The 16,097-nt window shown below is 37.1% G+C and overlaps 1 protein-coding gene across 1 annotated transcript in view; it reads left to right on the top strand.

The window, feature by feature from the left end:
• The window catches only part of INTS6 (integrator complex subunit 6), a 49,091-nt gene that overhangs the window by 13,717 nt on the left and 19,277 nt on the right, over nucleotides 1-16,097 (top strand). Inside the window, exons 5-6 of the mRNA XM_034072122.1 lie at nucleotides 6,870-6,959; nucleotides 15,462-15,645. Coding sequence (XP_033928013.1) covers nucleotides 6,870-6,959; nucleotides 15,462-15,645 — 274 coding nt within the window. The remainder of the gene's footprint in view (nucleotides 1-6,869; nucleotides 6,960-15,461; nucleotides 15,646-16,097) is intronic.

The following is a 16,097-nucleotide window of genomic DNA, read 5'->3' on the forward strand; positions in this document are numbered from 1 at the left end:
CATGAGGGAGGTAGGGCATAAGTCCTCCCATCTTTGACACTGCAGAGAGAGCTAAAAGGTTTCAGTGTTATGACAGAGAATGTATGTCCGTAATGCAGATGTTTGTGGGCTAGAGGTTATAGTAAGAATCCTCCCCTTGTCCTGCAGCCCTTTCAGAAAAACACTGCATTTTTTCTTGTTAGTAGTGTAATTCCTGGAGTAGTGTTGCATTAGGTGGTTTTATAAGATTCCAGTCTCTGACTGATCCGAGATCTGGCATCTATCTTGCCATTAATCAGGCATCAAGGGAGATTTCTGGTTTATATTAAAATTTCTTTTATGACTTAAACTTCATAACAGAGTTCAAAACACTTCTACTGTGTAAAACTGGAACTGGTTAGTGTGGCTTTCATTGAACTTTCTTCTGAGGCTTCTGAAAGCAATTCTTAAAGTATATTCACTAATCCAATATCTGATCATTCAGTAGAAAGAATTGCCACCACTGCAAAACTGCATTACCTATTGAATAATCAATGTCATCAAGGGAATATATCCAAATCCTACAAACAGGAAAATAGATATGAGTTAGCAACTAACTTTGTGCATGAAGTCTGACTTGTTAGAGGTCTTAATCCTGTACAGAGTTCCAGTATATTCTTCAGCTCTTACTCATTCATGCTAAAATTGCTAAAGTGTCTCTGACACTGAAGTGGTTACTGTTCATGGTGTCAGTTTCTATTCTAAAGCAGCTGTAACAAACAAATATGGTCTCAAAGCTGGTTTTATCGTAGGGGTTGGCTTAGTTGGCTTCCACTATAATGCAGTTCAGAGGTGCTGTGCTTTTCAGTATGGCCACAGAATCATGGAGCGCTTGTGGCATATCCTGTGAGAAGTCAGGTTTATCAAAGCAAATGTTCTGGTAGAACCTGATTGCCCTTGCTCTGTTTTCCTCCATCGTATTCTTCCTTGCATTTTGGTAGATTAGAGTTTCCTAGCATTTGCTGAATATTAATTGGGTGATATGCAGCATAGCTTCATGTGGGAAAGCTTCCATTTAAAGCCATTTTGCTGCTTAACAACTGGTAGAAAGTATTGTACTAGTTACTGAAGTAGAAAGCATGCTTATTCCGGAGTACTGTAGTGTGTACATACATCTGCATGACTATGGTGCATGTCTACATATATTTGAAAAAATATTAAAGGTGAAGTAGTTTTTGTGAAGGGTTATGTTGCCAATTATGAATTCACTAAAATATTGTGGTGCCTGTGTTTGTGACTTGGGAAACAATTGTGTGAATGCATAAAATACAATTGGGGCTTCACAACTCTATTGATTGGTTGTGCAGGGATAATAGAAGGTAGTCAAGGTGGCTGATATGTGAGTTGGGACAAGTAATAAGTTGCGCTAGATGCTACAGTTCCTATGTAGCTGACTATAAGAGGATAGAGCAGTTGTTAAATACCTTTGTGTACTTGACTGATAATTTCTGCCTTCAGCAGTGAAGAGGAAAGTCTCTAATAAATGTTAAATTAGTATTTTAGACATTTCATGATTTTACTAAAGGGTAACTTAAGTTCCCAAGGTAGATTTCTACAGTCTGTTTTAGTTTGTTGAAATTCAAGCCAAGTGTTTTGGTATTTTTTTGGTATTTTATTTTTAAGCTGTTACAGAATTTTTGTTGTTTTGTTTTTTGTTTTGTTGGGTATTTTTTAAGCTTTAAAGTTGTTAATTATTCCATCATTCTGATTTCTAGACTTCAGTTTAAACTATTGTTTTTGAACAATGGTTGCTCACAGATTCTCATGAGCATTTATGAGAATCTTGACCTTTTGAATTCTAAAAAAAAAACTCCCTGGTTGAATCTAAAAAATTGATAGTGCACTTCTGTTTTCCTGGTCAATGCCTAAATTTACCAGCAGTTAGGCCTGATACTTTTGAAAATAAAAAGGCTCTGCTGAGATATATAATGAATGGTGGATGAGCAATACAATTTCTGTTAAATTTTGTGATTTACTGCAGTGTGAAAGCATAACTTTTAGATGTGATTATGATCTGAAAAATTAGGATTTTTTTCCCAGTATTTAGTAATGTGTTCTGATAAAAATACGCACTTTATGTCAGTTTACATTTATTTTCAACTTTTAGCCTTTCTTGGGCATGAAGATTTTGTACTACTAAATACTTCTTTTTATAGTAGTTGGTTGTTGAACATGTCATTTTTAGTCTCTGACTTGGCTTTTTTTTTGGTTGTGTTTCTACCTCAGCTATTTCATAAGTTTTTCAAGACCTCTGACTTGGGAATTAATATTAAAATATGTGCATTGAGATAATAATAGTCTTAAATCAGTTTTCTCTTACTGCATGCATAATATTGTATGCTTGCACATCTAAAGGTCACAATAGCTCTTGAATTGCTTTACCCGCACACATTGAAGAAGAAATAATCTGTGAATGTGTTATTCATGCTGAAACTCGTTGCTAAGCTCACTTGCCTACCAAGTGAATTCTTAGTTTTGAGACTTTTAACCAGATAATAATGTGTCTTGATAATTTGATACACTTTTGACTCAATCAGATCAGGCGTTGCCTCTGAAAGCATCACTCAAGCTGGCTGTGCCTCTTTCTGTGACCCCTGGTGAGCAGTGTGGAGCTCATTGGTGCTCTGAATTTGCTTTATATCATCTGAGCATAGAACTATTTCAGCTGGAGACTAGAGAAATGGCAACCAGTGTAACAGAGTTACTTCGGGGTTTGGAACAAATAGTTGTGAAGCTGTCAAGTTTTTCAAAAGAATGCATGTTGTGTATTGTAAGTTAGCTTTAAGGCTTTGAGTCTCTTATGAGCTTGCTAAGCTAAAAAGGCACAAGCAGGATTGCCCTGGTATTTGCTGATTTTTAAATAACTTCATAAAAGAGGTTTTGTGGTCTTTATGCCTATCAGTCCTTGAAAATGCACATTGTAGGTGAGTGAAAAAAACCCTTTTGTATGACTTTACAATGTGGTGGTTGAACAGGATGATTAACCATTAAAACCTTAGGTGCTTCATCGTTCTTCTAGTAACATTCAGAGTGAAAAGTGCATTATTGAAAGGAATTTGCAGTCATATTATTATAGCAGCTATTTAGACTGAAAAGGATACTAAGTGAAACAATTTGCCTACATGAGGCAATTAGCTGAAGTCCCTGTGGGAGCTAGTGGCCACTGAATTTTCAGGTGGAAAAAGAAATAATATTATTTATTCCAAAATTCTTGTTTAGAAGCAAATCTATTTAAAAATAAGGGTTTAAAATAAAATTTGAAAATACTTTTTAAATTTACTGTAGCCTAAGTATATTGGGACTCAAATTGCCATGGTTTAAATATAGCAGTTGAGTTTCTAGACTTTAAAATGTGTATCCGCTATTAGTGGTTATAATCTGTCCGAAAATAGGTATTGCAAGAACAGAAGTATCTATCCTTGTATGCTTGTTAGAATGTATATATAATATAGAATATATGTAGAATGTTTTTGAACATGTTGTGTTGAAAGAATACATAATGCTAGCTTAAATTGTGGGCAATGCCCTTAATGTTTCCTAAGGTATGGGAACTGAGGCTGACTTGATCTTTACCCTCCTTACTTTAAGAATTCAGGGTTTCACACTAAATCTTACACTACCCTTTGTGGGAATGTAAAATGATATTAACATTAGCCTGCTGGATTATTTTTGCTCTTGAAATGGAATAAAAGCTCATGATGGTTAGTTAGTTGTCAGACTAAGTTGTAAACAGGCATATTATTCACACCTTGGTATGCTGAGCTGATTCCCAGTGCATTTCAGCATACCTGTAAGCTGCCAAAGATCTGGTAATGTGTGCTCTGTCACCCACTGTTCTCCTATGTAAATAATAAAATAAGTAAAATAATTGAGCTGTGCCGAATTGATTTCCTATGCATTCATAGTCCGTGTTGCTACGTATTTTGAAGAAGTTTTTCTAACACACGTAATTTCAAAGTGGTTTAATAGTATATTTCTAGAGGAAAAGCAATAGAAAATAATTTTATTATCATAGAATTAGATTTATTAGATTGAAATAAAGTTCTAAACCAGTAATTGATAAAACTGTTGCTACTTAGTTCAAAAAGTTGATAAGTGTAAGTCTTCTGGAATTTCATTTTGCCAAATTTACCAAAACATTTGAATTTTGAGAGCAGCTTGGGTAGGGTTTTGTTTTTTTTTTTTTTTTTTTTTTGGAATACCTGACTTAATACTGGTTTTGTATACCTTCATGCAGCTAAGATGAGGAGTGGGGCCAAAAGAGTTAATGGTGTTCCTAGAAAATTAATATAATGGAGATTCTTAGTCAAAAATGGTAAACCCCTATAACAGGCATTTTATATGAAATTCTTCCTTGATGTATGCTAATTATGTTTCTGCTTGTTTAGGTGGAATGTAGATATATTAATTCATGTTTCTAAATTGCTGTGAAGCTAAGTGCAGCTAAATTACTTCAGCTCTGTTCACTTGTCTTTAACAAATTCAGTGGTAAATAGTGTACTTTTGACTTGATTTCATTAATTCTTTATAGAAAGAATAATATTTAGAGCTGTATTGATGAGTCGAGGAACTTGAGACTACTGTATTTTCACATCTAGTTAGTGAAGAAGAGATTTCAAGGGGAAACTTTGCAACATGGCACTGCTAGTGTTTCCACAGTTATCCTGTAGGTGATAGATACAGAAATGCGGGTTACTTTGTCTTTGGGGTCAGAGGTTCTCAAATCACTTGTTACTCTGGCTACAAATGAATATTGTTCTGGTAGAAAGATGTTCTTGCTTTTGTAAATATGTTGCTATGTGAGTTGATGCTTGAATTAGTATATTGGTGATCATCCACTGTACAGGTAAAATGCTTGTGAAATTATAAAAGATAGACTGAAGATGAAGTAATTTCTCCTTCAGACTTTTTTCTTTGAGGGGGGTGGGGGAGAGGGAGCTGAAGCTTAGAATTTCTTGTTTCCTTCATTATAATTTCGTAGTCATTCTGAGCCCAAAGTGTTAAAATTTAAGGGTTAAATTTTAGATGGGTAAAATTGAGAAAGGTTATAGTTGAGGTACTCAAAAGCATTTAAGATAATGAGGGTATCTGGGTAATAGGGGCTATTGGAGACTAAGTTTTTAATAGTTAAATTTCAAATTGGACCAGAGTATTGCTTATGATACTTTAAATCTAAAATCTTGTTATTTTTATCAATTGTCAATTTTACAATAATTTATTAGCAATAGGATTAAAGTATTTTTATGTTCAGTATTCATGAGAAAAATTATCCTCTTCCTTTAGTTAGAAACTCAGCTTTCAATATTATTTTAGTGCAACATAATTAACTCCAGCTGATGTTTTGCAGTTGTGGTGAAGTATTAGATGGCAGAATAACGTACCATAACTGTTCTTCAGAATTAAATAAGGTGAAATATTCTTAGGAAATTATTTTAATTAAAATTGAGTGTATGTAGAGAGTCCTTAAATTCTTTTGAGTAATTGTTTAAATTGGATTATGAACTAGCTGCACTTTCAAGGGAGAGATTGATCTTCCTTGTTTGATTTTTTTTTTTGGTGTATATTTTGTTTGTATTAATGGTATGCTGTTTTAAAAAAAAAACTTCAGGATTTTCAGTAAGGGTTGAGAAGTTTTTATTTTTCTGTTGGATATAGTGAGTTGATTACAATAAATGTGGTGTTGCCACTTCAAGTGGGACACGCCTCAAGAAATATGTTAGAAATCATGAGGTGATATTTCTGTTCTGAGCACGCAATCAGTAGATGATCCCTGATATTAAAAGGGTTCTAAAAAAACAAACCTTAGGTTCTTAGAACCTATTATTTCTCTCCCCATATTTTTAGAATAAATTGTAAGCATTATGAGACTGTTTGTCTTCATAACCAGAACTAGGCTGTGGGGTCTAGTTGTATTTTTCTTTGTTTTCTGAAGAAGAAAATCAAAGCCTTAAGCTTGGCAATAGGAGAGTAGAACCTGCTAAACTAAAGCTTGTGGTGGCTTTTATCCAGTCCATCTTTAACCCTGGCTAGAGGGGAGTGTGCTACCTGGCTTGGAGTAATTAATGTCCATAAATTACTTTGGGATCTATTTTTTTTCAGGAGGCGCAGAAGTTTCTGATATACTGACAGTAGGAAAAGAAATTCGAGTAGCAAGCCAAGGTGGTTTTTGGGTTTGTTTTGGTTTTTTTTTTTTTTGTTACAGCTAGTCTATTTGAATGTCTTGGTGGCATCACAGAATGTCTTACTTGTATATGTTTCTGTCTTAAATGCAGAAATGTCTATGGAAAGCTTATCTATTTATCAAATATTTATTTCTGAAGTCTTATGTGCATGGTTGAATCACTTGAACCACTAAAAACGTAACTGGTACTATTCATGTCAGGGTCTTCCTTAATACACAGAGTACTAGTTCTTAACCTGGGGATCATGGTTGCAAGGTATTGTGCAAATGCTTTAGTTGTTCACACAGTAATTAAATCACACATAAAATCAACCCTGGAATATAGGAGGAATTGGCAGTATTTCTGGTTTAAAAGAGACGGTTGTTCCTCTGGTTTGTCAGAATACTGCAGTCTACATTGTTCTTGAAGTTAACCATTTTTGCCATGCTTTTGTATGCATTTATTGAAAACAGAGATAGAAAGTGTCTAGCTTTACAAGGCCTAGCTGAAAGACGACTCAGAAACCCATAGCACTGTACTATATAGTACATGAGAATAAATACCTCAGGCCTTGTTGTTTTGTTGGTGGATATCAGTGGCTGTTTAATGACTGAACAGAAGCTTTTGAATTTGTTATAACATTTTAAATGAAATGTCTTTTTTTTTTTCCTTTCTTTTTTTTCCCTTCAGGGACGAAACCCCTTTTTTCTGGAGCCAGCAATAATTATAACAGTTACTGATGGAAGTAAATTAACTACTACTAGCGGGATACAGGAAGAGGTAAGATCTGACCTCTGTTTACAGTGATGTGTACTAAACATTGTGTTAGAATACGGTGTACAGTAGGAGCATGAATTACTCATCAAGAGTATGAAAAATAAAAATCTGAATAGCTCTTTCCTTATCATATATTACAGAAATATGTAGTACAACTGTTGGTCCACTTAGTAGGCTTACTTTGCTATTTCTATCCAGAGAGTTCATGTTTCTCAACAAAACAAACGGAAGAAATGGATTTCTGTAAAGCTTATATATCTTTAGCTGGTCTAGATATAAGCTCTTTATGTGCAGACCCAAATTAATGTAGTGCTTTCCCAAAGGATGTGGTCACTAGGGAATGTATAAAATATGTGGGTGTTCCACACTGGGCTCTTGAAGTGATTATAATAAAATTGGTGGTGTCCTTATTCAAGACGAGCTGAAGAAATATTTCTCAAATTAAGTCTGTAGATCAGTTTAAAACAGTAGATCTTAACATACTGAAGTGAGTACCTAATCAGACATCTTGCAGATTTGGAGCTATAGAAAATGTTGAGGCACTGAACTATTTTAACTTATTGGCTGTTTTGAATTCTTTCCTTAAAAAGATGAAAGATCACTAGGGGTACGGTCAATCTGGCCAGCTCTGTACCCATTCCATGCAGTAGTCAGAAAAAAACAACAATAAATCCCTAAGATCATTCCCTTTTCAGGGAAAAGGTTAATATCCAAACGTCTGTCCTAAAGCTAAACAGGAGGATCCAGACTTTTCCATGTGGTACAATGTGTTTGACAATACAGTCATATGTTGCTTACTCAGATTTTTCTAATACTCTTATATCACGTTATTACATCATTTACAGAAATTATTTGTATGAAAAGTGTTATTTGGATGCTTTTGTATTGTCTGACTTAGAGGAAGAAAGGTGAATGGCAGCGTAATTCTATATGGGCTACGAACAAACAGCCATAGCCAGTAACTGAAAGAGAATGCTTGGATCCATGATACCAAGTGGGATGTCTGTATAAGACTTCACTTTCATCATACGTTTTTACCCACTAAGCTATTTTCGGTTTAATCCAGTGAATGATTTGGTGTGATCCAAAATACTGAGTAGAATAGCAGCCTCATATTTACAGTGGTTGTCAGTGAGTTACTGTTAATTAAACAGAGGGATAGTGTGACACTTCTAGAGCCTTCTACAACATTTAGTGCTGTTACCAGTAAAATACTGTTTTTTAAGAGCTAATTGGGTAATCACATAGCTGTGTAAGTCCTTTCTTGAGGGGAAGCAATTTGTCTGCTGTCAGGTGACACTGACATCCTGGAGTGAGAGACATCAAGATGCTCAGAAGGGTGAAGCAAATGATATCTGAGTAGAGGCTGAGAACTGTATTTGTTCAGCCTTTAGAAGAGAAGCCTGAGGGATGGGGGAGGGGAGTGTCTTACCACTATCTGCAACAACTTAGTGTAGAAGAAAGTCCAGCTTTACGTGCAGGCACGCAGGGCTGGAATGAGACAGCTGCAAATTGTACCATAGGATATAAAGAAAAAAAATTAACTGTGTGGGTGGTTGAACACTGGTATAGGTTGTCCAGTGATTGTGCGATCTCTGTTATGAAAGATGCTCAAAACTGAGTTGGACAAGACCCTGAGCAATCAGAAGACTGTGAACTGTATAACCTTCATGTGTCCCTTCTCATATACACAGTTCAATGATTCTGCATTACATTTCCTTTAATCTTGTTCATTTATCTGAAATGGTTTAGGTAAGAAAGCTCTATTCACTGCCATGAACTCTTTGCTTACAGCAAGAGTAATTATTTTTTACAGCCAGGAATTTATTTTGTGTTCCTTTGCCTTCAAATGTGGGTACAACTTTCTCACCTTTGTCTTCCCAAAAAGACATTTTCTTATGGTTAGGCAACCATCTGGTCACACATTCACATCTTTAAATTGTTGCAATTTATGCTGAGAAAATGGGTTTTCTGGAGGCTGCTTTTCGTGGTTTAAGCCCACCCGGTAACTCAGAACCACGCAGCTGCTTGCTCACTCCCCCGCTTCCTCCCCCTGCTCCTGGAGGGATGGGGAGGAGAATCGGAAGAATGCAACTCCCATAGGTTGAAATAAGAACAGTCCACTAACTAAGGTATAACACAAAACCACTACTGCTACCACCAATAATAATAATAAGGGAAATAGCAATGAAAGAGAATACAACCACTCACCACCCGCTGACTGATACCAAGCCCAACCCAAGCAGTGGTCTAGCCCTTCCGGGTAGCTGTCCCCAGTTTATATACTGGGCATGATGTGCTGTGGTATAGCATACCTCTTTGGCTAGTTTGAGTCAGGTGTACTGTCTCTGCTTCTTCCCAGCTTCCCCGCCTCCCTGGCAGAGCATGAGACTCAGAAAGTCCTTGGTCAGAGTAAACATTACTGAGCAATAACTAAAAACATTGGTGTTATCAGCACTGTTCCCAGGCTGAAAGTCAAACCCACAGCACTGCACCAGCTACTAAGAAGGAGAAGAATGACTGCTACAGCTGAACTCAGGACACTGCTTTCACCTACTAGACTTAGGCCTGGCTCATGAGTGGTGCTGGCTGACAAGTGTGTGCTACACCTAGAGTTTTAGTATCATAATTGTGATGTTGTGCCAAATCTGACACCTGCATGGTTTGATGATTAAACTGCATTCTAGAGAAGCAGATACTCTTACTAATGATAGTGGACAAATTACTTCTTCGTAAATAACCAAACTTAAAAGCATTTTCTTTGAGAGGAGCTGATAGTAACCACTGCTCTTCCTTCCTGCAAGATGAAATGCAAGTTTCTTTGGGTGCTGTTCCATGTGTATTTACAAAATATGTATTTCATACCCAGCAATAGATGTGGTTTTATTTTTTTCTCTCTTGCCATAGGTGTACTGATAGGAATGTCCCTAACAATACCAAAGAGCAGGGAAATAAGAATCCAAAAGTGCTTCTGTCTTTCAGGGATGATCATCTGCTTTTGTCAACATATGTCCTATTGATCAGAATTTTATTTGGTGTAGCTTTAGTGTCCTTTACAGTTACCTCTCAAGTTGGACATGCAGAAATTGATACAGTAACACCACCCTAGAGATACAGAAGTCTGTTGCTCCTCTGCTCAGTAACAAAGCTTTTCAGTCTCTTTGAAGTGGCTCTTCTGTTCTTTGCGTTTTACTTTGGAGAGGCTTTTCAGAGTTGGTGTTGGAAGTGATCATATCCCACTGGCTATGACAAGTTTTTACTTCCTATGTAGAAGTTCTTATGGACTAAGGTAGTATATTTTTAGTTCTTTTAAAACTTATGTACAAGAGAACCTACAGAACACTGGTTTTGTTCCATGTGAAGCCAGCGTGGATCCTGGAGGCAAGTTTTCTCAAAGCTTTGCCATTCAGATGGACATTTGTATTCTTACCAATGAAATCAGTTTTATCACTGTGTGAACACTGTCATTTGTCCTAGAGTGAAGCAGTCAAGCCTTTCCTTTGTGGAATTTCATACGGGTTTTGCAGATAAAGAGCCTTTACCCATTCAGCACTACTTTGTCTCTCATGGATGTAGTTCCTCAAGACTGAAGATGGCAATGATGCAGTCTGTGGAATTGTCATCTCCACTAGCACAAGTTAGTAAGATTTTCAGTCCTTTCCCGTCTGGCACTGACTTCAAATGCACCAGTGCCAATACACTGAAGAGTGCCAGTGCCAGTTCTACATTCAGTGTGGTATGTAGACCAGATTCTTCCCTAGATTCCCTTGTCCCAGTCATAACTTGAGGAGGAGATGAGCTCATTCTGTTGGAATACCATCATTAATTATTGGTCTTATGCTAGGAATTCCTCTCAGAGTGGCTTTCACTTCTGGTCTGATCCCTCCAATTTAGTCTTAGCCCTTTCCCGATCTTTCTTTTAACAAGTGTTTAATGGCCTTAGGGGATTTCTCTTTATTCCTCTTCGTTATGAAATAAAATGTCATACTTCATTTTTGCAGCTGCTGGGCTATGTTTCTTTATCATCCTTCTACATGCCCTCTGTTTTAAAAGGAAGCATTAAACTCCTGTTTGCAAGACTAACTTGGTTATTGAACTATTGATACATTCTGATGAATGGTCATGCAAATAAAAAGCATGGGCAATGCTGTTTGGCATCTCTGTGTTGCCACTCTTCTGACCTTCCAGTTATGAGAGGTTCTTACAGGAGGAATCAGTGATTTTCTTGACTCCTCTTCCCAGAACTGTTTGGCATCATCACATTGGTTCTTCCCAGTGTTGGTCATCTCGTATCCCTGCTGTAATAACTGACAAGTGGCAAGGTCCTGCTTACTTTCAGGGGTAACCAGGAACAGTAAACACTCCATATTTTTTAATCATAGTTCCTCCAGATAAAGATCTTGATTTCTAAACAAATTCTGCAAGAAATGTGTAGCAGCTCTCATTAGAGAGCTGTATGTTCTTGTCCTTCCTTATCCGTGTTATTCCTGTAAGCAGCAGTTGCTATGATCACAGCATTTGGCACTGGGCCCCAGAGCTTGTGACATGAATTCTGTGTAAGTATCAGCTCAGTGTGTGCTTGCTCATGGTTAATGCTAGTATCAGAATGATCAACTATAACATATTGTTAACATGGTGTGTCAGATGACTTAGTGTGCCTCTGTGATCTGAAGTTATTTCCTGTGGAAGAAAAAAATGTGGCTTTCTGTGTTACAACTGCATACAACTAGATGGAAAAGATAGGAAAATAAAACACTGGTAACTGTAAGTAGAGTTAGTCTCTCAAGGGTTTGTTTTCTCAGCTGGGCTTGAATCTTGTTGCTATCCTTAGTCCTTCAGGATGAAATGCTGCATTTGTTTGGAATGTTAGATGTGTCTTTTTATGTGTGCCAGAAAAGCCTTCAAATAAGGTTACTTGTAGATATATTTTTTTCTTTTTACTATTTTAGAAAAAGAGAGTCAACTTAGAGAAGTTGACTGTATGGATATTTTTGAGTGCTTAAGTGTGTAACAACCTTTTATGACATTTCCTAAGATAGAGCTGCCTGTAGTTACCTGGGTACTAAACCTTAAGCAGTGCTAGTGCTGTCCATTGTAATGTGTAAGCCTGTATATGCAGTCATTGCCAGAATAGCTGTTCTCTTTCACCAACTACCTTGCTGCTGCAGAGTTCTCTAATGCTTGCCTAGCTTTTGTTCAACCTAAGGTCTATAGGGTTCTCTGGTTTTTGAGGATTTCAAGCTGTGCTGCTGTTTATGATTGCATAAATGTATGTAGTAGCATGGGCTCAGAATAAGCAGAAGGCCTCCTCACCAACAATAGGGTTCCTTAAGATCTCTTCAGTTGGTTGTTCTCCAGTCCCTCTTGGTTCATTTTAGTGGATTTAAAGGCAGGGAAGAGGGGCATAAGGCACATACTGCTATCTTACTGTAGCATTATGGCATTTGGGAATGATAGGGTGTGTGTATGTTCCTACAACATAGTGTTGAGACAAAACAACTGGTTTTCTAGTGATAAGCTGGGAGGACACTTGTATGTGATTATATAGATAACATGTTGAAGACCATTGCTTGTAAATAACCTTACTTTAAATTGTTCAATCTGTCTTTTTCTCAGTGACCAGGATGTGCATGCCTTCATATTGAAATATGTTTGTGGAAAGAGAAATTAAATGCAAGATGTACACTTCTAGGCTCATCTTATTTTGTGCTAGGTATGCAGTTGCTATGGTAGTACAATACCAGTTAAAAGTAACTGGAGGTGAGAAGACCAAGTTACTAGTGTCTGTGAATAATGAGGCCTGATTTGGATCTATAACTTCTCCAGTAATATAGATGTTAAATTTAACTGGAATTAAACTGCAGCAAAGAAAGTGAGGACATTTGAGTGGATTCTGATGGCTTTGCATGTCATCTTACAGTTTCTGATCGTATATAACACAGTGGCCTGCTCTTGAGTACTGCTTGGTTTCTGGGTTCTCTCAATATAACAAGTCAGAGAAAGGTTTAGATTGAGTTGAATTGAACTTGGCATGATGTTGGTGCAGGGTCCAATTTCCTACTTTGTATATAAATATATATATTTTAAAAATATATACTGCCTGAAGAAAAAGAGTGCTGTTACATAGGCATGTTCTGCAGATGCAGTGTACTCTTCAGAGCTAGTAAATCTCTGTTTTGTCAGATCTCAGTAGGAAAGCTTGGTGAATACTGTTCCTTAATAATAGCCCCAAGTGTGAGGATGGCATAGTGCTTGCAATTGAGTCCTCTTACAGCCAGGTTTCTAGGCTGTTTACTAAGTAGCTATTATTCTAAAACTGAATTCCCTTTGCTAGGCAGGCATTGTTGGATTTTTGTGTGAAAAGTGGAAACACACGCATGTGAATCAGTAATAAATCAAAAGTGCCCTTATTCTTGCCCATGTGTTAGTAAAGTGGGTTTGTCATGTTTATTGTGGCTTTGAGATTGTATCAATCGTTTCTTGTTCAAACATGAAGACACATTTTTCCCAATATGAGATATTTGCTGTTGTGTAAATGGAAGTAGCTGAGGTTTCCAGTTTGGAAATGAGGTTTAATGCTTTCAAGTTAATCTCTCAAAACCGAGCTAACAAGGGCTGGAGCACTGCTCCTATGAAGACAGGCTGAAAAACCTGGGGTTGTTCAGAAGAAAAAATTCTGGGGAGACCCTAGAGCAGCCTACTAGTACCTAAAGGGGCTGACAAGAAATCTGAAGAGAGACTTTTTAGAAAGGCATATAGGGACAGGACAACAGAAAATGTCTTTAAGCTCACAAAGGGTAGATTGAGATAAGCTCTTTACTGTGAGGGTAGTGGGGCACTGGAACCCAGAGAAGCTGTGGTTGCCCCATCTCTGGCAATGTTCAAGGCCAGGTTGGCTGGGGCTCTGAGCAGCCCCATCTAGTGGATGGTGTCCCTGCTAACGGCAGGGAGCTGGAACTAAATGTCTTTAAGTCCCTTCCAACCCAAATCATTCTATGAAAACAATGTCAATAGCTTGTTGTAAACTCCTTAATTAACTGCTATGAAATAAAAGTGAAGGCCAACTTCTTGGCTGCTTTTGTGGACTTGCATCAAGTCTTGGAATAGACTAGTAGTTTCCTTTGCTAACATTGAGTTGAGATAGAGGATTGGAATTTTTTGAATGCTGCATGAGAATGAAAATATTTGAGGAAACATTGAGCCTGCTTCAGCTTCTGGGCTTAATGCTTTTATTCGAGCTCTTAGCATGAACCATGGCTAAAGTGCTCCAGGTGAAAGGAGAATTTTGCTTATACTAACAGTGATACCATCAGCCAGGGATCTATCAAATATTCTGAGACAATATTTACTTGCTGTAAGTCTCATCTATTTGTTGAGGGCTTCTGTAGTTGAATGTTTTGGTAAGCTTGCTTTCTCCCACTAGCCTGTGTGAGGTATCTGGATGCAAAAAGAGAAGGTAGAGTTTTCCAAATGCCTTCTGCTGTCCCATAGAAGCTAAAGCATTGAATTTTATTTTTTTTTAATCTGTTTCCGTTAACTAGTTATAAACCAGCCACTAACCCTGGGAATTTTAAATGTACACTTAGTCTCTTTGGCTATTGGCTGTTAGTGGTTAATAAATAATATCCTTTCAGTTGCTGTATCTTTAGTACAGCATGCTTGAAGTCTGAAACTTAAATCTCTTTACTGTCTCTTCTGGGAACTGAAGCAAAAAGAAATGCTCCCATGTATTATATATCCCTGGATGGTATCTTCAGTATTTTGAACTAAAACTTCTGTGCAGTTCTTTCCAGACAAAGGCAACACAATGGCACATGGCAAGCAATTCTTCCTTGTATGGGTAGCCTTTTCTACTGTTACCTATTATCTGTAAGCGAGACCTCATTTTGTGTTTCAGAGTTGATTTTAATCTATGCTTTTATCTAAAGGACAGGCTTGAGTTCAGTTGTGGGATATACTCATCATGTAAAATCTCTGCTTTTTGATTCCTTAATATAACTACTGCATTAGTTCACTTGTTGGAGCTGAGTTCTTTGGAGTAGGACGTCCTGGCAGCTAGATTTCTTTTTTGAGCAACTACACCTAAGTTATATTTCTTCCGCAGGAGTCTTAGTTTAACATTACCTTTTCATTCAGGTGTGCTTTTTATCTTGGAGAATCAAGGAAAAGACTGAGCCGAGAATGGGCCTGTTCTGCAGAATACTGAACAAAAGAACGCTGCAGTGAAGCAGTTCTTAGTGCTGAAATTCTAAAGAAAATATTCTGTTCATTTTGAAGTTTAGATCAGGTTTAAAAAGTGGTTGTTCCTACTCAGTCTGTAACTCTCAACTTCATGCATTACTCAGCCTTGAAATGTTTGAAGTGTTGATTAAAGTGCAGTGCCTGAATCAAATTCTAAGTATCTGTGGAGAGGTTATAAATATGCTTGTATGGAGTGCATTGCCATCACTATGTAACCTGATTTTTTATAAAGCAGTGTATTCACAGATTTAAATTTATTTTCAGCTCCATTTACCCCTCAATTCCCCTCTACCTGGAAGTGAGTTGACCAAGGAACCCTTTCGATGGGACCAGAGGTTATTTGCTTTGGTTCTCCGTTTGCCTGGTATTACAGCACCAGAATCAGAGCAGATGACAGGGGTACCAGTGGATGACTCTGCAATCACACCTATGTGCGAAGTCACAGGAGGTGAGTGCCCTGGTTTCCTTTGACAAGTCAGTACTTCTGAAAATGAACATTAATTCAGTTTATTAAGTTTATTAATCATGTACACATTGTGGAATAAGTATTCCTAAGTTCTTATATTACTTGTAAAAACTCAGAACTCCAATATAACAAAACTAAAGACACTTATTGCATTAAAGCTACAGACCGTTTAATGTAGCCTGCCTTGGAAGAGTGGGAATCTAACTTTCTTTAGTGGTTTCTTAGAAGAGAAAACTTGATTTTTTCTAATACATCTTGGTATCACAATTAAAAATTGTAAAAATTGTTGTTTCTGCAGTACAGTTTTGCTAAATTCCTATCATACTCTGATCTGAAGAAGCCAAAAATGAAGGAAATGTGTTGTTGTTTTGTTTTTTCCCCTCTCCTTCAGAACATGCAGAATGCAATGCAGAATTCCTGTAATGCAGATGTAT

Source organism: Melopsittacus undulatus, chromosome 2 (assembly GCF_012275295.1).
Source record: "Melopsittacus undulatus isolate bMelUnd1 chromosome 2, bMelUnd1.mat.Z, whole genome shotgun sequence".
Lineage (NCBI taxonomy): Eukaryota > Metazoa > Chordata > Aves > Psittaciformes > Psittaculidae > Melopsittacus > Melopsittacus undulatus.